The sequence below is a fragment of the Nicotiana sylvestris genome, chromosome 6 (genome assembly GCF_000393655.2).
Source record: "Nicotiana sylvestris chromosome 6, ASM39365v2, whole genome shotgun sequence".
NCBI classification, from domain to species: Eukaryota; Viridiplantae; Streptophyta; class Magnoliopsida; order Solanales; family Solanaceae; genus Nicotiana; species Nicotiana sylvestris.
Genome location: NC_091062.1, coordinates 136,289,383 through 136,311,821, shown reverse-complemented (window position 1 = coordinate 136,311,821; position 22,439 = coordinate 136,289,383). Strand labels below are relative to the sequence as shown.

At 33.1% G+C, this 22,439-nt stretch overlaps 2 protein-coding genes and 1 long non-coding RNA gene across 5 annotated transcripts; 1 reads left to right on the top strand and 2 right to left on the bottom strand.

The window, feature by feature from the left end:
* Positions 1 to 146: 146 nt before the first annotated feature.
* Positions 147 to 3,206, bottom strand: LOC104244993 (ETHYLENE INSENSITIVE 3-like 1 protein). The gene is made up of 2 exons (XM_009800525.2): positions 3,041 to 3,206; positions 147 to 2,416 (listed from the first exon to the last, which is right to left on the bottom strand). Exon 2 carries the CDS (start codon positions 2,332 to 2,334, stop codon positions 487 to 489), a length of 1,848 nt encoding a protein of 615 aa, XP_009798827.1. The 5' UTR covers positions 2,335 to 2,416; positions 3,041 to 3,206; the 3' UTR covers positions 147 to 486.
* An 11,399-nt stretch (positions 3,207 to 14,605) lies between these two features.
* Positions 14,606 to 21,544, top strand: LOC138870044 (uncharacterized). 3 transcript variants are annotated; one of them, XR_011400247.1, is made up of 4 exons: positions 14,606 to 14,773; positions 14,946 to 15,070; positions 15,265 to 15,323; positions 21,254 to 21,544. It is a non-coding gene; the product is annotated as an uncharacterized lncRNA (long non-coding RNA). The 3 variants fall into 3 exon arrangements; XR_011400245.1 differs by lacking the exon at positions 21,254 to 21,544 and adding an exon at positions 18,326 to 19,964; XR_011400246.1 differs by lacking the exon at positions 21,254 to 21,544 and having other exon boundaries at positions 15,265 to 15,568.
* LOC104244991 (F-box protein CPR1-like) lies at positions 15,941 to 18,336 on the bottom strand. The gene is made up of 2 exons (XM_009800524.2): positions 17,096 to 18,336; positions 15,941 to 16,231 (listed from the first exon to the last, which is right to left on the bottom strand). The coding sequence occupies exon 1, from the start codon at positions 18,312 to 18,314 to the stop codon at positions 17,151 to 17,153; it is 1,164 nt and encodes a 387-aa protein (XP_009798826.1). The 5' UTR covers positions 18,315 to 18,336; the 3' UTR covers positions 15,941 to 16,231; positions 17,096 to 17,150.
* Positions 21,545 to 22,439: the final 895 nt, after the last annotated feature.

Here is a 22,439-nt window from a genome sequence, read left to right as displayed (position 1 = left end):
CGACTTCACAAGGTAGAAGAAATCTCAAACGACCTCGAGAACTGCACTGAACGAGGAGATCGACCTTCACCTGCTTAAAAATTCAACAGTTTATACTGATACCGCCTATGCTGAAAGACACGACAAGCTTTTGATCAACATCAAAATGCAGCCAACAAAGAGACTTAAATAAATATATCAAAATTACTGCAGCGTGAGTTCAACCGAAATTGTACACAGATAAGAAAATAGACTAACTTATTTTTTATTATATCTAAACATTCTATAAGCAGCATAGCTAGTAATTGAGGGTATCCCTTCCTCCTCCTTCATTACACCATGCCTAGCTTTCAACATGGTATCTAGAAATACCATAACTAAAAGATCTATTAAGCGAATAAATCTACCTTTATAATGCATACAAATTATATCGGGATCTTGCCTCTCAGGGAACAAGCTATAACTATGAAGTTCCAACTGATTATATACGTCTCACAAATCTCTTGGCTAGTACCAAATGGGAATATCTTGCTTCGGTGTGTTATCACATCCAATGCCAGGTAGACTTCCAGTATAATTGGTGGATTGTAAGTTGAACGGAGATCCAAACATGAAATTGAAGTTGTCACTAGAACCTGTATCGAATGATGAATTTAGAACCTTACACTGATCAGCTAGATTGCCTTGTGGGAGTATAGGGTGGCTTGCAGAAATATTTGTGTCTTTGAAGATATTCCTTTCCATCATCCCTTGGCTGTGTAGGTAATTGTCCTGGTTGAGACGAGGTTGTTGATGAGGCTGCTCTTTGGTCAGTGCAACATTTCCCGTATTTTGGCTTTTGTTTCCATGTATTTTACTGTCATAGAATGACATTAGCTCATCAATCATCCTTTGCCCATCTTCAGGAACTCCTACTCCAAATAGATCAAAGGAAGGTGGACCTGGTCCAGGATTGACAGACAGAGCAGCTGACTTTGATTGGACATATTGTTGAGGGAAGACAGTTGGCTTGACCTCGTTCACGTGAAAGTTTGAGATTCCCAATTGGGAAGTTTTTCTGAAAGGACAAGCTAATTGATGATTGTCTCTGGCAGATCTGTCCTGAAAACCATGGCAAAGTTCACTGTAAGGACATTGAAGAAACTCGCACGTATAGATCTTTTGGTCCATTGTAACAGTCTGTTCACCGGATTGCTTCCTCTTCCGGGTGAAGTCTAAGCCTGTGATCATTTCATCCTTGTTTGGATGAGATTGTTGCTGCAGAGGCAGCGTCTCCTTTAATCTCTCGAGACTAACATTCAACAAGCTGAGATGGTTTGGTTTTTGCTCATGAACATCAAAGTTGGGTTCCTCTTGAACACCTTCAACATCATACTCACTGCTGTCATTCGACATGAATGTTCCACTAGCACCAGCGGAGGACAAGGGCGGACAGCGATCAGGATAGAGTTCTCGAGCCAAAGCTTCCTCCTGACTGATGATGGCAAGCCAAGTTGCACTTTCTTTGGCTGTCATCTTATCCTGCAAGCACTTTGACTGCCTTACAAGCTTACGGATTTTAGCAATATCGGGGAACATGTGCTTGATTACTGCTGTGAGGACACCAACCTTCCACGCTTTCTTCAGATCATGAGGCTTCTTATAAGGCGGAGGACCTTGTTCCTTCTGCAAACCCAACTGAGGCCACCAATCCTCCTCCCCTGTAGGCCACCACGGGGGCGAAACACCTTTCTCCAATGGGAATCTTCTCTGAGGAGGATCACAGTGCTGCATCAGAGCTGACAATAACGAACCAAGGGTGGTATCTTGAAGCTCTTGCAAGGTGTGAGGCGTAGGACCAACTGGATTAGATCCCTCGTTCATCCCTGGGGTGGCATGATCAGCTTGGTATTTGGCTATGGCCGCAGGGCCATTTCGATCGAACCTCACTTTATCTTTCCACCATTCCCTAAGATTATCAGATGCCCCTCCGACCGGCTTGCCTTTTTCCGGGATGATACCATAAACAAAACCCTGAGCTTTACAAACTTCCATCATTTTCAACATGTACTTCAAGATCCCGTCCTGTGCCCTTGACATCTTCTTCCTCCTCGCCTGCTCCTGCGACTGGCGTCGTTTTGCAGAATCGATATCTTCCTTCCCCTGATTCATTTCTTTCATCCTTTTCAGCTTCATTTTGTCCCTCCACACTCTCTTCTCTAGCTCATCCACATCAATATCCTCATCACTATAATCATCATCCATCGCCGGCTCCCCGTCCAGCTCAGTGTGTGGAGCAGCCACTTCCACTTCCTTTAGCGGAGCAGGGAAGAAATCAAGATCTCCACAAAACCCCATTTCCTCAAACATCATCATCTTGAACAAGAACAGCACTCCCTCCAAAAAAGTAAACCAGGTACTAACTTTCAAGATGACAGAATTAGCAGCTAATTCCCTCCTGCAAATATATTTATAAGGGAAAATAAGAAAATCTCGTTAAAAGAGGTTCCAGAATTGAATGACACAGAAAATTGTAGACATGTGAATATCACAACACAGCTGCAGTTCAACTAAGATTATCTGTGATAGGAAACCAGTCATCAAAAGGAAACATAAATTTGTGCACATATATGACACTTAAAGCCAAGATTATCTCCAGAAAAGTTTAGCAGAAAAAATAGTACAAATTATTTCCCGCGAAAATCCAAGAAAAATTAACATACTTTCCCAGATCTAAATCAGTAATTTTCATGTAACCCCTTAACAGAAATCTGAAAATAACAAAAACATGTAGGTTTTGTTGGTACAAAGAATCTTGTAACTCACCAAACTATCTAGTGGTAAAGGACTGAATACTACCATGAGTCTAATTTTCATATTTATCAGTTGATTATAAAACATTTAAAACCACTATGTACAAAAAATTCAGAATCAGAAAAACAGAAAAATCCAAACTTGAAGCAAAAGCACAAATCTTTTCTATCACTTAAACAAATGAAGTAAGAAAAACAAATATGTCAGCAGGAGACAGAGGAGGGAAAATATTAGTACTCCTATATTGTTCTATGAGGAAGAAGAATACCCGAAATGATATTTCTTTTTTCCTTCCAAAAGTCTGTGCAACTCTGCCTCTACTTTCTAATTTCAACGATTAATTGACCCTTTAAACAGTAGACGGAAGAGAGAGGGAAGATGGTGTTATAGTATACTACTACAACTTTAATTGTGAAGAATATAATACTACTTCCCTCCATTTTACTTTAGATTGCACTATTTTATTTTGGAATCCTAAAATATTTGGCACTATCTTATTTTTAATTTTTTTTGTCAAAACTTTCAGTAAAATATGTTATGCTATTCAATTCTCAAATTTTAGTTATTAATGTTTATAAACTTATATTAATATCTTACAATTTATGCCCGTCATATATAAAAATAAAAACGATGGATATTGTTACGGTGGAAAAAGTTTATGCTCGCCCCTTTTTTTCCTTCTTTGGAAGGTTACAGAGGTTTTTTATTGTGTTTTGATATTTTTCAATGTGGATGACTACGAGGATGTAAAAAGTAATTCAACAAGGTATATATATCAAACTAATAATGATATGCGTTTTTAAATACACTTTCATAATTTTAATTATTTGATTTTATATATATATATATAATACCCTTATTTATCATTTAAGTAAGCAAGTTAACGTGATTTGAAGTAAATATTGGGTGTGAATAAAAAATTTGGAGTTTAGAGATTTGAGGGTGCATTTGGCTTGGAATGTGAAAGGACAAGTTAATTCATTGTCCAATATACAGCACCTTTCCTTGATGCATGAATAAAAGTATCACTATAGATGTGTATCAGGGATTTTGTGTCTGAAATACTCACTCCGTTCCCTTATTTGTCACTAGGGGTGTTCATAAGAATCCGAAAATCCAAACCAAACCGAAAACCAAATTAAATCGATCAAAAAAATCGATACTTTTTGGTTTGTTTTGGTTTTGAAATTTAAAAACCGATCAAATTTGGTTTGGTTTTGGTTTTAATTAAAAAAAAATCGAACCAAATCGAATATAGGAGTAGCTATTTTAAATTTATTATAACACATATAAATATATATATATATATATATATATATAGATATACTTTTATACAAAGTTTTAAAATTTTTATAGCAAATATTAATCGTTTGTACTTTTAGTACAATTCTTTACCTTTACATTCTAGTTTAATTGGTAGTTTTCTTTTGTTAAGTGTAAGAATCTATTTCATGTTAAAAATAATATACTTTTAATTGATTCCTTAAATTATTCATCATTGTTTGATTCAATTATCATCAATATATCTTGGTAAATAATAGATTTCTCAAAGGGCAATTGATTTATTAGTGTTAGGTTGAAAATGTGGTCGCAGAAATGTGTGTTTGGCAGTGTATGTCTTATATTTAAGAAAAAACCGACAAATAACTGAAAAAAACAAAAAACCGACATAAACTGAATCGAGAAAAAACTGACTTAATTGGTTTGGTTTGGTTCTAATATTTGAAAAACCGACTTACTTAGTTTGGTTTTTTTTTAGGGAAATACCAATCCAAACCGAACCATGAACACCCCTAATTATTACGTTTCACTTCTCGAGAGTCAAACTACATTAAGTTTAATAAATATCTTAATATGTATTTTATTATATATTGATATTTAAAAATTATAAATTATAAGTACTATTTTTTTGTATAATTTCTAAATATTTAAATTTAAATATTAAAATAATCTAATTCAGTTTTTCTTTTAAAAATTAATACTATAGTTTATTATCAAAAAAGTGAAACGTGATAAATAAATGGAAAAAGATAGGGAGTAACTTTGTGTGCGTGAAATAGTGGGTAATTTTATGAAATTTGTGTATTTAGATTAGGTGGAAGTCACTTTCAGGAAGCCCATGGGTCAAGTTGACCTTTCCTTTCAAGTGGGGATGCAATGAATTTAAGTGATGAAGGGCATTGGGAAAGAGATGAGTCACTTTAATTTGTTGTTATCTTTTGAGTTCTCTTGGTATATATATTTGGTCTTTGTAGAAATTGTTATATTTGACGAATTATGGTATCAGGAAACTATATTATCAAATATGTTCATAGTTTGCATATTACCTTTTATGTTAATAGTATTTTTACAAAATATAGACAATTGCATTAAATAAGGAATCATTGTAGCTGTAGCATTTCTTATTTAGGCGCGCTAAAATTCGGGAATTAAATATTCTTCTCCGTCCTACTTTGACGAAATGGATGTTGTAGGAGAGGTTGGGAAGGAGGGACCATAAAAACCTGTGCTCAAAATATTGTGATTTTCGAGCACAGGTTTGTCGGTAAAAAAAATTAAATGGATTCAAGTAGAGTTTTCTCGAACGTATCAGATCTTCCACAACGCAAATCACGCACATTCATAATTATCGTCGGCTTCGTTTCAAATTTTTCATACTCTATTTTTGCGATACACTTTGTATGTGAATCTGTGTGATACACTTTGTTTTATGCGAATTTGTCGAATAACGCAATCATGTCGAATAACACAGAAGGTTTGTATACACTCTGTTTTATGCGAATTTGCAGAAGATTTGCGTATTTCGACATAATCAAGCACATTCATAATTGCAATTTTTTGCAGAAAAGAACAACAATTCCACTATTGACAGCCATTAAAAAGCTTTGAAGCTTTGAATTCAAATTTGGATTTTCAAAAATTATTATTTGTTTGTATTAGGTGTTGTTGAAATAATTGAGATTATGGTTTAGAGTTTATATCTCAATTTTGAGGGGTTTTGGTGAAAATTAGACTTGGTTTTGACTGGATTTCAGATTGAAACTCGAAGAAGAAGAAGAAGAAGAAGGCATGACATACATTATATTGCAGAAATTGTAGAAAATTTGTAGATAAATTGTAGAAAATTGTAGACTATTATTTATTTATTTTTCTTTTATTCATTTACCTATTGTATGAAAGTTGAACAATATTTTATAAAAATTGTATTTAAGTGGATGATTTAGTACTGTTTTGGACAAAAATATGTATAAAAAATGTGAAACATACATTTCAGGGGAATCATGTCAAGTCCAAATATGTACCCAGTTTGTAGATAAATTGTAGATTATTTGTATTCTGATTGTAGATGCTTTATTTTCTTTTTTCACAAATAAAAAACGACTAAAACTTCTACAAATCTTCTGAAAAAACACAATTATGTCAAAAATCTCAATTATGCTACAATTGAATGGGAATTGGGATATTAAAATTCAATGTACCCAGTTTGTAAATAAATTGTAGATGCTTTGTATTCTGATTGTAGATGCTTTGTTTTCTGTTTTCACAAATCAAAAATGACTAAACTTCTACAAATCTTCTGCAAAAAACGCAATTATGTCGAAAATCCCAATTATGCTACAATTGAATGAGAATTGGGATATTGAAATTCAATGTACTCAGTTTGTATTTATTTTGTCGATAAATTGTAGATTATTTGTATTATGTCAAAAATCCCGATTATGCTACAATTTATGTAATTCTCCTATATGCTCTTGTTACTCCTTACGAAACTGCTATGCTAAATATGAAATCCAAAAAAACATGATGAAGGGATAGATCTTCCTAAGAATTTTTTTAGATAATTTCCAGAAACATTGAAATTCTGTATTTTCATATTAATTTTTCAAATGATATGTAGTTTTGTTGTAGATTAAATGTAGAAAACAAGTCATTGTGAGTCTTATTTGACTCATTCCTCACATTCAACCTATTCTACAAATCCACGCCTTTTTAAATACAATACAACCATACTTTCTTGAATTTAAAGGTATATCAATATATATAACTTAAAAAACATCTTCTTCTTTGCACAAGTTAGCTCCAAAACAGACGAAGTGGAATAACAAGCTCCCATCAAAACTTTTACCACAAAAATACAAAGCTCAAAAATAAATAAACAACAGTCTACAATTTATCTATAATTTCTGCAATATAATGTATGTCATGTCTTCTTCTTCTTCTTTTTCTTCTTCTTCTTCTTCTTCTTCTTCTTCTTCTTCTTCTTCTTCTTCTTCTTCGAGTTTCAATCTGAAATTCAGCCAAAACCAAGTCTAATCTTCACCAAAACCCCTCAAAATTGAGATATAAACTCCAAACCATATTCCCAATTATTTACAACAACACTCAATCCAAACAAATAATGATTTTTGAAAACCCAAATTAGAATTCAAAGCTTCAAAGCTTTTTAATGGCTGTCAATGCTAGGGGTGAGCATATATCGGGTAAAACCGATAACTCGAACTGTTAATTTTTTATTGGGTTATCGGTATTGGGTTATTGGGTTAACGGTTCGGTAACGGGTTAAATTTTTTTTATTGGGTTATCGGTTCGGGCTCGGTTTGCATTTTTGTTATTGGGTAAAAACCGATAACCCAATAAGAATGATGTAATTTACCAATTTACCCTTAAGTATATACTAGGGTTATTTATTTTCCTAATTCCCTCTTCACTCTTCAGTCGTTTGTCTCTCAGTTCTCATTCTTGTTTCCATCGCAACCCCCAAAAGTCAAGACGCAAGACTCACCACCAGTTCTCCGCCAGACATCAGTAGATACTACACAGAAGTGGGAGCGTGCTTTTGTTAAGAAACAACAAAAGTTGGCAGTTTACACGTTCTGGCAGTTTGATTTCTTTGTTTTATATATTGCAAATTTTTTTAGTTGTTTTATGTTATCGGGTAAACCGATAACCGAACCGATAACGATATATAACCGATTAACCGATAACCGATAACCAATATCTTATCGGTTTGGTTATCGGATTATGATATTTATAAACCGATAACCGATAGGCAAAACCGATAATGTTCAAAATCGAACCGAACCGACCGATGCCCACCCCTAGTCAATGCTGGAATTGCTGCTCTCTTTTCCTTTCTTCCTATATTACTGAAATTTGGGATTGCGAGATAGAGAGAGACGTAGAGAGAATTCTCAATTCTTTGCAACAACATCCAATCCAAACAAACAATGTCTTTTGAAAACCCAAATTCGAATTCAAAGCCTTGGCTATGGAAGAAATAATGGGGTTTTGATACAGAAATCGTGGGTGTGGGAGGGGAACGTGGGTGAAGGTGTGGGAATTGGAGAGAGAAACGCGGGGGCAGTGGTATTAGAAGGAATATACGGTACTATTAAATTAGGAGTGTAATTAATACCCTTAAAAACCACTAATGGTACAAAATTGGTAACTAGTTTCTCAGCGCAACGCTGTAATAAGTATTATGTTTTTAAACAATCACATAAATGTTGATATTAAAAAATTTGTTTGAGTAATAAAGTAAAAGTTAAAAACAAAAGTATGTAAGTACAAGAAAATGATAATTGTTGTTACTGATGCAGGGCTTTATCTGCTGGATATTATTATACCTTCCATCTTTTTCGTATTTTCTATATTTCTTATATTGCCGTTATTTTGTTATTTTATGTCATTTTATGTTATTTTATTATGAGTCTATTGATAGTACTAATATATCGTCTCTTGTTGTTTTCTTGAGCCGAGGGTCTCCTCGAAACAGCCTCTCTGCCCCTCGGGGTAGGGGTAAGGTCTGCGTACATATTACCCTCCCCATACCCCACTTGTGGGATTATATTGTTGTTGTTGTTGCTTCTTATTTATCCAGCCTAATAAAGGAAGAAACTTTACCGGATATGTCCTCTATCATCTTAAATCTAAATTGATATATTCAACTTAAAATTGTTCAAGTTTTCTGTATGAATTTTCTTGAAAAAGTATTTATTCATAAATACACAAATGGTCAGCTAACTGAAAGATGTCTTTTTTTCTTTCTCACAAGCAAAATATATAAAATACAAATTGTCTTTTTTTTTAATCTATAAAAAGTTATTTCCAATATATTGAAGAATAAAGCATTATTGCAAAATAAAGTCTAACTGTTACATCTTGATTAGTCTACTCTTTTTACATTTTGAGGAGAGAATTCTTTCTCTGTCGATACACATAACCATGCATCTGAATATTGTTTTTTATGGAAGCAATAGTCTATGATTGTTAATATTATCCGAGAAACAGTGAAAATATGAAAAACATGTTAATGTCATATTACAATATAAATCTTTAAGTTTTCGTGCGTGTCTATATACAATTAATTATTATTTAAATTTGGACTTTTTAAAAATAAGCTTAGTTCGATGCAAAAAAATATTTAAGTGTTTATATTTTCTATAGATATTTTATAGAGAAATATATTACAAAAATACTCTGCCTATCTCTTTTCTATTTTTTTCTTTCATATTATATTTCTTTTACTATTTTATTTTCACTTAAAATAGCAAGTGCTTTAATATTATTTAGATTTATGCATTAAAATATAATATAATAGCTTGCTAATCAATTCACTTTTAAATTATTTTTAAATTTTTATTACGGTTTCTTTACTTGAGGATCACTCATATATTTTAAATTTCAGTCACTTATAAGCACCTTCGTAAAACTATACATTCAGTTCCTTTCTTCGTAATAATTTAACTTTATCTTTTAATAAATTACATTTTGTTTGTAGAATAATAAACAAATATAGTTACATAAACTCTCTTGCAGTAAGAATTGCCTAATAAAGATATTCTACATACTATTTATTAAGGTGTTTTATCATGCCTTTACCCTTAATAAACAATGCAAGTTGAGCATATCTTTCTAAAGTTTGTAACTTTTTCATATTGCCTTTTTGTAGTTTGTAAATTTTCATTCGTAAATATATTTAATACAAAACAATAATTTTGATCTTTAACAAATGCATGAAAAAATACCCCACATAAATTATTATAGTTTCTCTTTTTTAATCTCCAAAATAAATCAAGGAAATAAACTAAACCAAAAACTTAATATTATGGTAATAGATACTAAACAAAACCAATATGTAAGGTACAAGAAAATAAGAGTTTTATACGGAGGGCATTAACTTACCGATCCAAGAAAAATATTTGATGCGTGATGGACTCCTCCATTTATTTGCTTTTTTATCTCCATATTTTAAGAGAAGGAGTCAAAAGATAAGGAGTGAAAAAGAAGAAAAGGAAAATCTGAATTAAAGATATTACTGCGCACACATGCTTGTTGACTTAGCTTTCTTCAAAAAAATTATTCATCCTAATTTTGGATCTCTATGTCATTTGTCATATTGTATGGAAGCAATATGATTTTCAAAACTTCTAAGCCTCAAAGAATACCACAATCTCATAGGACCATTATTTGTTTGGTTAGAATAATACTAAGACTTGCAAATGAATTTAGCCTTCATCATTGGTTTTTAGCCGCATGTTTGTACCGTTTCAAAAACTTCGAAAAATATAAAATCTGGAAATTAAGAAGGTCTTTGGCACGTCCTCTCTTCGGCCATATACCACAGTTATCCTTTTCTCAAATTTTCAGCCTTTTCCATTTTTTTCCTTTGTTTCATTTTTAAAAAGCCACAGTCATTTCTTAAATGACGCCTGTTTTGGAAGGAAAAGGCACCTTTTCGGATGAGGGGTTTTAAAAAAAAATTATAAGTAAGAATATTTAGGATATTTAAAAGGGAATTTAAGTAATTTAACTTTTTAACTAAGGGCTTCCCACTTTTATAATAATATAGATATAGATAGATTAGATATACTAAATGTAATTATATCAAACCTTAAATATTGAGGGTAATATAGTTTCCTATATGGCATAGGAATATAAAAATTCTTGAATACCATTTTATTTTTCTTTGGCTTTAACTAAATTTGTACTTGCACACGTGCGATTTAATGGTTATTATCTCGAAATATGAAATTTTTTACTATATCAATCTATGTTTTTTGTCTTTTAAATTTTTTGCAGATCTCTTAGGAAAGAAGTTTATAGCTTCTTATAAGAGTTTTATGTCTAAACTGTCATTTGTGTCTTCTGAAACGTTATGTTAAATTAACTATGTGCCTTCTCTATCTAGAGACAAATTCTGAATTTTAATTTGACGGGTTTAATTTTTATATTTTTATCACTGAGTCTATTGCACATTAAAATTTATGAGTTCAGAATATAATATTTATTAAGATTTTGATGATGTTTTTATATATATCTAAGTTATATATATTGAAATTATGGGTTCAGTTGAACCCGCAGCTCGTTCCGCCTCTGCCTCCCAATATTTTTAATTTGTTAGTATTAAAATGGTAACGACTATATATTATAATGTTGAACACGGAAAAGAAGTGGTAGAAAAAACGTGGAAGAAAGAAGGGTAAAAGAAAGTTAGAAGTGAAAAAGGGGGGTTATGATCAAGTTTATGACAAGAGAAATGTTTGATAGAGACATCAAATGGATGAAGGGGCATGAGTGGAAGTGGCCAATAATTATAGTTTCAAAGACACGGCAATAATGAAAGTCATGTTAAATGGCAAATCATAGTTCACGGGAAGAAAAATGAATTATGACATTGAATTGTTTGATTGATATAGACATTGGGTGCAAATTAAAGGTGTCAAGGGCCGGACCGGCCGGTCGGGTAGAGGAAAATGGGAACAGGCCGGTTACGGTACCGGGTCGGTTTTCTGTTATTTTTTACCGGGTTTACCGGTTCTGGGCTTACTCGGTGCTACGATCCCACCTGTTGGGATCAAACTGAGTTTGTTGTTGTTGTTGTTGTTGTACAATGAACTTGAAAAAAATATAACTCATAATATAAATCTTATACTGGAGTGTTGATAACTTGATATGTAAGAATCAAACTTTAAAGGCTTTCATTTCAAATTTTCATTGCATAATAATATTTCAAATTAATCTAACAATTTAAAATATTAAGCTTAAATAAGTCTAATAATTTTAAAATAATACAAATTGTCTCGAATCAACTTAAATACGAATTTCTAGAGGACGCTCAAGACAACTCTTCATATGCTTCCTTAAACATCCTGTGCCCTCCCACTTTCGACAAACATTTAAGACTCGACCACAGTTCTTGCACTTTACTTTGCGAACTTCTTGCAAATTAGCCATTGGACAACAGTCAAAATGGCAGCTAACCGTTCCAACGGTCAACTTTATTAAAAAAAAATTAAACTAGTTGTTGAACCTGTCCGGTTAACCGGTTCCCAAATGACTTGACCTTAACGGGTCGTACCGATCCGGTTAACCGGTACAAAAATTCTACCCGGCACGTGCCGGTTCCCGTCCCAACCCAGCCCTGCGCGGCCCCCCTTACTATCGGTTCGGTTCGGTCCAGTCTAAAACCTGTTAAGACCGGTCCGGAAGCGGGCCAGCCCAACCTGTTTGACACCTTTAGTGCGAATAAATTTTTGTAAAAGTTTTATCATTACCTCAGTGAAACGCGATAATTTTCGTATCGAAGTCGGGCATCTTGTATCATGGGCGAAGGTAGAGTATAAGTACAGTTCGGACGAATCTAATAGCTTTTGCTTAAATTCTATTTTGTCTTGAAAAGAACTACATTAAATATGTGTAGATTTTTAATTGCGAATCTATTGACTAAAGGAGTTATGAGTTCAGTGGTAAATTTAGAACATTTTAAATTTTGGTTCCACCTTTATCTTGTACTCTCTCATCATTTGGTTATCTTTCCTCTGCACAATACAAATGGCCAAAATTGACAATTAGACACTAGAACTGTACAAATGTAATAGCCATCTTTTGCCCCTGAGAAAGAAAAATAGCAGATTGTTAGGATACAATATTTCAGCCTCAATGAGCTGAAAGAATGCTGTCTTGAACTGAAGACCCTTTACATTTTCAAGAATTATGGCTGCAGCAGAGACAATAATGCTGCTTCAAACTTCTAGCCTGTTTGGCTGTGTGTTTTTTTTGGACAAAAGTGTCTTCTTCTCTCTCTCTCTCTTTTTTCTTTTTCCAAAAGTATTTTTTTCATAGTTAATGTTTGGCCAAAGTTTTAGAAGAAAAAAGTTTTTTGGAGTGTAATCAAAAGCAGTTTTTGAAAAGTATCCCAAAAATATTTTTTTTAAAAGCACTTTTGAAAAAAATACAATTAGAAACAATTTTTAAAAGTTTAGTCAAACAAAGTTCAAAAGTGGATTTTAAATTGATTAGTCACGCATATACTGCTTCTCATCAAAAGTAATCTTTGAAAAATACTTTAAAAAAAAACAATAAGCTGATTTTAGAAGTACGACCAAATAAACTACAAGTTCATAACCCATAGCTTTTGTTGCTTAGTTGAAGTAACTCTGCCATGGGCTACATTGAACATCAGACTCATCAGACTAACATCCTATTAGGAAACTTCGGGGCGGAGTAGAAAGTTATATGCTGGTTCGACTGAACTTAATAGTTAGCTTTAGTCCTAAATCTTTATTTATATTAAAAAATTCATTCAAAACTCAATTACTAATCGTTATTTTAGAATTTAAATATAAAGTTTAAACTGTGGCACCACTCCTAAGGATACTCATAACTCACCAATTGTCCTAGAAAGTTAAGGGAAAAGACTTCGATTAAGATTCTTCCCTCTACACTCTAGAGTGGGTAGTAAGAAAGTGTAACTCTAGAATTAAACGCAGCATCTCGGACCACAATAACTTTTTCACTATCTTCTAATCTTCTTTATCTGTTCTAAAAAGCTGGAAATTTTGAAAAAAAATAAACGAACAATCTATTCTTGATTTACAAGGCTTACCTCCAATCCTTGTAAAAAAGATGCCGACTATTTTTTTTTTGTTTTTTTTTTTTTGTTGCATTTAGTACTTACATTAATAAATATAAAGCATTCCGACCTTTGTTATTGATCGAAAAAATGTATTATTGTTTTCTTATATGATTTTAAGTAATTCTAACCTCATAAGCTAAAGGTTAGGTCCAAAGTCCATTTTTATAAAATATTTTGAATAGTAATGGTGCTGGTGAAAGTTTTCCATACAAATGTGAGTTCAATTCTTATTTTCATTTCTACTTCTTGTCATACCATGATCTTCCGATGTAACATATTTTTTATTTTAAAAAAAAAGATATTTAGATGTTTTACCTTACGGTATAAGGGGTCGTTTGGTATGACAAATAAGCAAAAATAATCCTGAGATAAAAATTTAATACTACTTTATCCCTTGTTTGGTTACTAATAATCCCAAGATAAAGCAGTAAAATTGACAATCACAAGATTAATATGACATACCAAATAGTCAATAAAAATAATACTTGATAACTAATCTTCAACTCCCATTATAACTAATCCAGCATAACTTGTCTTCAAACCAAATGACCCCGGCGCCTTAGTCTAAAGTGAATAGCCACCCCCTCCCCCTCCCCCTCCCCCTCCCCCACACGTGCACGTGCTCGGTCTTCACAAAAGATACTTTTCTAACTCTTTAATAAGTAAAAGTCCCTTGGACGACCAAGGGTGAACCAGTAATTACGCAATATTTCTAGCTTTAAAAGGCTGTACTTCACGCCTTGAAATAGTTTACATCATTTTGCTATACCAAAAATATCAGCCACTTCTTTATTATTTGCTCATGGCTCTGTCGTATATTACTATAGTTGCCCCTTAAAGTTTCAATAAATCAAGGGACGATTTGAGCCTATTTTGGTAAATCATTTTCTTTCTTCTAAGAGTTTTTATTTTGTATATAATAGATTTTGCAGTCGTCTTCACTTTCCACCAAAAGCTACAAAAAGCAACCATCCACTCTCTCACTCTCAACAAAAAAAAAAAACACCCAAGCACTCTCCATTATTCTCTATTGATGGCAACTTGGAAAGTGTGAAATTTGACTTCGAGGATAAATATACTTAGGTCAGTTTATGCTCCATTTGTTTTCTTATTTTATGGGTCTCCTTTTGTTGATTTTTTGTTCAATTGGTTAGATCTCTTTCAATGTTTGCTGTTTCATTTGGTATTTGGGTTATAATCATATTGCATGAACTGATTTTTGACTTTGTTGTTTCTGTTGTTGGCCTCCAACAAGAATTGGCGAGGCAGTTCTTCCTCAAGGTTGTGTTGTCGACAAACAGGAGAATAGTTTAGCACCATAATAACTTATTTATTTAGCCTGAAAACTAAAGCCGCAGTTTTTCTCCTTTCTTCTTTTTGGTGAGTTTTCGTTTCACCTCATTTTCAAGTTTTGAAATTGACATAAAATGTAAAAATAGTTATTATTGAAGGTAGGCTACTTCAATTAGTGGGAGCTCATAATATGTTAGTTTGAGGTAGGATGTAATGTATATTAGCAGGCATTTGGCTCAGGAGTTTGTTTCTAATAATCTCTTTTCCTATTACTTCGACAGCCTCGGTGCATAAGGCATCCAGTATTCACACAGGTCTAGGAAGAACCGCACCCCAAAAGGTATACTCTAATATCTACTCTAATATCTACTCTAATACAAACATTAGTGGTTGCTTCATGGCACGGACGCAATATTGGGTCACCTCCCCTCCTCCCCCCAAATTTTTTTTTTGGAGTTCTGATGGAGTAACATGATTTGTGAGGATTTATATAGGCAATGTTAACTTGCTCGGAATTGAGGCGGTGATGTTTCTTAAACTAAAACAATGATTTTCACATTGAATATCACTCTTTGCTTTGGTGAATTTGTGTGTGAGAGTGGGGGTTGCTCATGCCATCACTCCAAATGCATACGAACTGAAGAACCTGATAAGCACATACAACAACAACAAAGCCAATGTAATCCCTTAAAAGCACATATTAATATCAAATATTACTTACATGAAATGAAAGCTTAATTACTTAAAAATCCGTAAGGAGCAATTCAACCAATTGATTTTCACATATGAGAACTACTAGCAGATTTGTCAATAATGACATCATGTGCCACTCACTTTTGACAAAATATACGATAAGATCATCTTAAAAGCTTCAGTCCCCTTGTAATACTTTAGCTAACCAAAAAAAGGCAAGAAATTCACATTAAAAGGCTAGAAATTTATATAAGCATATCCCAAAAGAAAAAAAAGAACAGCAATAAACTCCATAAAAGTCTTTACATTAGTGTTTAGTTTTACATAAACTATATGCAGATGACAAAAGTTGAGTCTCTACACTTTACAAGACTCGGAGAAAAGAGAGAGAGGAGACAGAGAGAGCGGTGGTTAGAGTAAAAGAGGAAATGCACTACTCTCCATCTTCCTGCGTCTGTGTTGTTTCAAATTCCCAGATGAAAATACCAATCACAAAAAATTCCCTGATGAAAATACCAATCACAAATCTGTTTTCGATGCTTAAAACGCCACATCCTGTCAAAACAGAAACTCATTCAAGTACTCTTATAAATGCGGACCCATATTATACAGTTATCGATTTCCTTTTGGGAAGTGGATGAGCACATATGACATAGTTATGATCCAAATCCACAAGCACAATTGGTAAACAACTAGAGTACTGCACCGATCAAGTACTAAGTTATAACTGATTCCCATCATTTCATCGGCTTACTAGTTGATGCCTAATACTAATCAAGTACCAAGTTTTCGAAAGATTTATGAGCTATTATGCCGAAAATTTATGGTTCCAAATTCTTTTGAGAATTTTCTTTTGTCATGAAGCATGCATGGTCTAAATCTAAGAATGAAAGAAATATTGGTTCACTCGGTCACAAGTTAAAGACACCAGGTGCTGTGTCCCGCGCTCCTCCAAGGTTTGAGGCGTGACACAAAATCACATAACATAGTAACTTACATCATCAAGAGCAACGACTACTAACCGGAAATTGACCAAGACAATTTCATAAGAGAAGTGAGAAGTAATTACATTACATAGAGCCTCTGTGTTCGTTAGTACCAAAGTGATTCTTTATATAGCAAAGAACAGAAGATAAAACATATAGCTCAAAGCTTCAGCTTGAATCCCTTTGAAAGGAAATCATCTCCTCTGATAAATAAAAGTTAAAACAGACATTTAGCTATGAAAGAAAAGAGTATAGGAAATGCACAAAGTTTATAATTAAATCTCCCTAAATTGCATGAATGTGTGTGTGTGTGTAAGAAAAAGAGAAGTGAAAAGAAAACTAAACAAACATCCACAATATACTAATGCATATAACAGTCAAATTGCTAAAAGAAGAGGGCACGACATAACAACAAATCAACCAAATAATTGACCTCTTCCTTAAGGTTTTCCTTTGTCCTCCTTTATCTTGACTGAACTGTTCTTTCTTCAAGTAACTTGTGTCATCACTGGAACCGAGCTGAACCAGGCTTCCCAAATAGACATAACTATTGAAGTGTAGAAAGCCGTGTAATATGCCAAATTGAGTATCAACGATCTTTGTGTTTCCATTCTTAATACTTGTCCATACAAACCGTTTATTATCTTGTTCCAGCAGAACTTCCTCTCCACTGTTAGAATATGCGAGTGGGAAAAAAGACGTCCAATATCCTTATCTGGCCGTTCAATTGACATAATCTTAGTCCACGAGTCCTTAACTCCATATTCCTTCATTACCCATATGTCCATATGGTCCAAACCACGATCCAAATTCCCCCATTCGTCATAAAAAAAATCATCCCAAAAGGAGTGAAATGTGCAAAGGCAGCCTCCTAACACCTCCAACTTCACACTCAACCTTTCATTAGTATATGGGGGATGCGGTACAATCCGACATGTTTCAGTTTCAAGATCAAACGCAACAATCAGTTGTTGCAATGGTATCTTTATCTCACTACTAACAACCCAATGCAATGCACCATTTAAATATGTACCGGGTTCCTCCTTATTTCGGACATAATAAGGAAATTCCTTATCAACCCCTTTCCAAGAATTTGATTTCAAACTATAAACCTTAACATCAGAGCAAAGAGGACCCTTTTCAGTACCAACAAACTGCACAATTCTAACAACCTTATAGTCATTATTGACAACATCATATCCAAAACCAAATCTAATATGACCATCTTCTTCTCTATCAACACTAAGTACTGGTAATTTCTTGTATTTTCCAGTAGATGGGTTCCATAAGCCAATTTCATACACAGTATTTGATATCAACAGCAACCCATTGCAACAACCAATTATCTTTGTATCAAAATCACTAGACCTCAAAGGGTTGGTCAATTCGTTGGGGGTAACAACTCGAGAGTTGAGAGAATCAATATTTAGAGAGTAGAAACAACGCTTTTTATATCCAAAATACTCAGTCTCTCTAAGGAGAACCCAAAAATTAGAGTTGGTTTTGGGTGAATGTTTTAGATGCAATTTTGCAAACTCAGGACTATCAATAAGAGCAAACCAAGATTTTGAGACGCACCTGCAACATAAGACACAGTCAACGGGTAGTCGACAGAGGATTTCAGCTACTAAATCCAACGAAATGGGTGACATTGTTTTCGCAGGTTAGGGCAAATGAATTTCGGAAGTGCATATGAAGTTAGGGCTCCGGTCGATTAAAGAAAGAAGCGGATATGATACGGCTCGGGTAATGCAAAAATAGATAAAATTATACGAGCCGATCTATATTTTATAAGGAAAATTATTGGATTAGTTACCTCCTGTAGCAAAGGTTGATACCTTATTTATTTTAAATAAATATCCTTTTAAAAAATTATATTCCGTAACTAATTTTTGATTTTTTATAGCCATATATCTATTTATGGTCACCTCCTATCCTTAAGCCATAAAATAAGTTTTATATTAATTTTCTCTCTCATATCCCGAGGAATTTCTCCTATCCCCTACTCCATATCTATTCTCCCTCTCTCTCTACTTTCCGATGTCTTCTCCTCCGCCGGATCAAGGCTGAAGATGAACTCCGCTATTTTGCCCAACTCTATCCAACAACTCAACTGCTTTTTTGCGTTTCTTGATTTCACGTCAACCATGGCCGAACCCTATCTGAACGGAGCATATTACGACCCATCAATTCCGCCGCCGTCCAAAACCTACCACCGCCCAGGCCACGGCGGCGAGTGCTGCTGCAACCCATTCAGCTGCTGCTGCGGCTGTCTCTTCAACTACATCTGCACTTGCATCTTCCAGATACTCTACACTCTTTTGGTCATCGTTGGTGTCGTAGCCTTTGTCCTCTAGTTTATCCTCAAGCCCAACAAAGTCAATTTTCTGTTAATATATTTTAATGTATCTCGCTATATTTTATTGTATTCATTGTCTTTTTTTTTTTTACTATATTCTATGTATTTCATTGTATTCATTATCTTTTTCCCCACAATGTATTCTATGTATTTCATTGTATTCACTATCTCGCTATATTCCATGAATGCATTCATATATTTTTTTAATTAATATAATTTATGTATTCAGATGTATTATATAATTTCTTTGAAAATTGCTATATTTTTGGGGTATTTTTCGGTTGAGAATCTTTTTTATAACTTGAAATACAAAATTTGTGTGTTATAATTGAGTTTGTTGAGTTATATTAGGAGTCTATTATGTTAATTGATTCACTTTCCATTTAAAAACAGTGTAATTCCCTATTTCACGCCGTGAATACTGTCGAATACAATAATCTGTCCAGATGTAATTCCATGTTTCATGCCATGAATACAGTCGAATACACTCGAATACAAAAATCTGTCTAGCTGTAATCCCCTGTTTCACGCTTAGAAATGCTAGTGTATTCATGGATACATTAGCTTAAATACATCGAATACACTCTAAAAAATCTGAAAACATAGCTATAGGAAGTAATATAGTAAATGATAGCTACACCTAGCTAATAACCACTAAAACATAGTGGTTTCTGAAAGTTTCTCTAATTCATATTCTTCTTGAGAATCAGCTACATTGAAATCCACTTGAACAAATGTTTGGGTACCCGAGCAACTTGATTTTCTGTTAATATATTTCAATGTATTTTCAATGTATCACGCTGTATTTTCATGTATTTCATTGTATTCATTGTCTTTTTTTCATTGTAATTCAATGTATCTCACTATATTCCATGTATTTCATTGTATTCACTATCTTTTTTTCATTGTATTTCAAGGTATCCCGCTGTATTCTATATATTTTATTGTATTCATTGTCTCTCTATATGCCATGAATATATTCACATATTTTTTTTAATTAATATAATTTATGTATTCAGATGTATTATATAATTTCTCTGAAGATTGCTAAGTTTTTTGGGGTATTTTTCGGTTGAGAATCTTTTTTATAACTGAAAATAAAAAATTTGTGTGTTATAATTGAGTTTGTTGAGTTATATTAGGACTCTATTATGTTAATTGATTCACTTTCCGTTTAAAAACAGTGTAATCCCCTGTTTCACGCCGTGAATGCAGTCGAATATAATAATCTGTCCAGCTGTAATCCCATGTTTCACGCCATGAATACAGCCGAATACAACAACTGATTAGCTGGATTTTCCTGATTCACGCCTATTTTTGCTACTGTATTCATGAATACAGTAGCTTAAATACATCTTATAACAACAGAAAACGTATCTACAATCCGTAATGTAGCAAATGATATTTATAGATAGCTAATTACCACTAAAAGATAGCGCTTTATGAAATTTTCTCAAAATTATTTCACATAAGAACAATTGGGCTTCCTACTTTTCAACTTTATAGCTCATATTTCAATTTACAATCAACTAGCCCAAAAATAATAGTCTAAGATTCAACATCCAACTCCAATAAGTTCTCAAAATTACTATTTAATTTTTAAAAAAGATTGCTCAATCTTTTAAGTTAATTTTCGAATTAGTAACTATGACTCAAATATTAGTTCAACAAACCAAATCTATTTGAGTGGTGAAAATTAGATTTTTAACAAGCTTAAATATGTGGGTTTACATTCCGAATTTGATTTTGTGAGAAATTTGGAGTGAGTGTTATTTAGACTTGTAATAAATAGTATAATGAGGTTGTATATAAAATTTGAAGTCATCTAATGGAGATTTAGACTTGTTTTGAACAAGAATTGCAATTGAAAATCGTGGAAGAAGTTCGTCTATAGACGCTTGTATAAAGGTGTATAAAAGTGTATAATAGTGTATAAAATGTGTTTATACACTCATATACACTATTATACAAGATTATACATAATTATACAAAAAACTAACTTCGTCTTCTTCCTTGCGTCTTTTCTGAAATTTAACCCAAATCTTGCTCAAATTTACTCCAAATCACTTCAAATTTAAATTTTGAACTCCTTTTGATATTTTCAATCAAAAATTGGAACAACACGCAATCCAAATAACTAACAAACTCAAAAAATCCTATTTTCTAAAATAAATATTTGAATGGCCTTCAATGGTGAACTTCTACTCTTCAATTTTCTTACACTGCAACCAGGTGACACAGGGAGAGAAGCAGTAATGGCGGACGACCCCTTGACGCATACGTAGAAGATGTCAGAAGAAGAGAGAGTGAAAGCAATGGTTGTGAGAATACATATTTAACTCCATAGCTTTTAGAAGCAATGGTTGTAAGAACACAGATTTTGAATTTGCTAGTGCTTTCAAAATATGTACAATATGGGCTAGGTGGGGTAAAACTTAAAAACATGGGCCATTTTTTGTTATGGTGTGAAGTCATGTGTATTTTGTTGTAATTCTTTCTATTTTATACGAATAAAAAATGATTTAACAAGGCGGATAATATGGGTATATGATGTGTCCATGGCTTATTGAATATGATCACTTTTGGGAGAATTCCTAATCTTTCAAACTTGAGAAACCCCAATTTGAGGTTTTACAAATATAAAAGTTAAATAAATTAGTTATCCATTGGTTATCAATTTTCTGAATGGATACTTTGGGTTTTATCCATATTCAACCAGTTTTTAAAAAGTTCATTATCCAACTTATTTTTTAATGGATAATATGGGTTGATAACTGTTTTCTTTTATCCATTTTGCCACTATTACGGTTAACGATAATAAATGATAATGGGGCATATGAAGTTAGAGCTCCTTATATAAGGCGTCATTTGGTATAAATGATAGAATTTAGAATTGTATTTATCTCATGTTTGATTATAAGTATTATCTAACCTCGAAATGAATTTTATACTAAGATGATAGGATCAGCTATCCTATATAAAATATAAAAGGTAGAATAGCTTATCCCATGAAATATCTTGATGTATTAGATTATTATACCAAACAACTCCCAAGTGTTTAATGCTAGTATTAGGGTTATATTAGTACTATCTTCCGATTCAATTTTCTAGTACCCCATCGTGTTACTGCTTGTTGTTATAACTATTGTTATTTCTTTCCATTTATTTTTTCTATAGTCCTTACATTGGTGATATCATTTTCCTCGCCTTGTGTTGTTATTTACTTGTTCCTATTTTTCCTCTCGAGCCGATGGTCTTTCGAAAATAACTTTTCTGTTTTCCAGAGTAGGGGTAAGGTCTGTGCACACATTAGCCTCCCTAGACCCTATTTGTGCAATCCTTATGGGTTGTTACTGTTGTTGTTTGAGTTTCTTGGGAAAATTTTCTTTTTCGATCCCCAAGAAAACACACATTATAT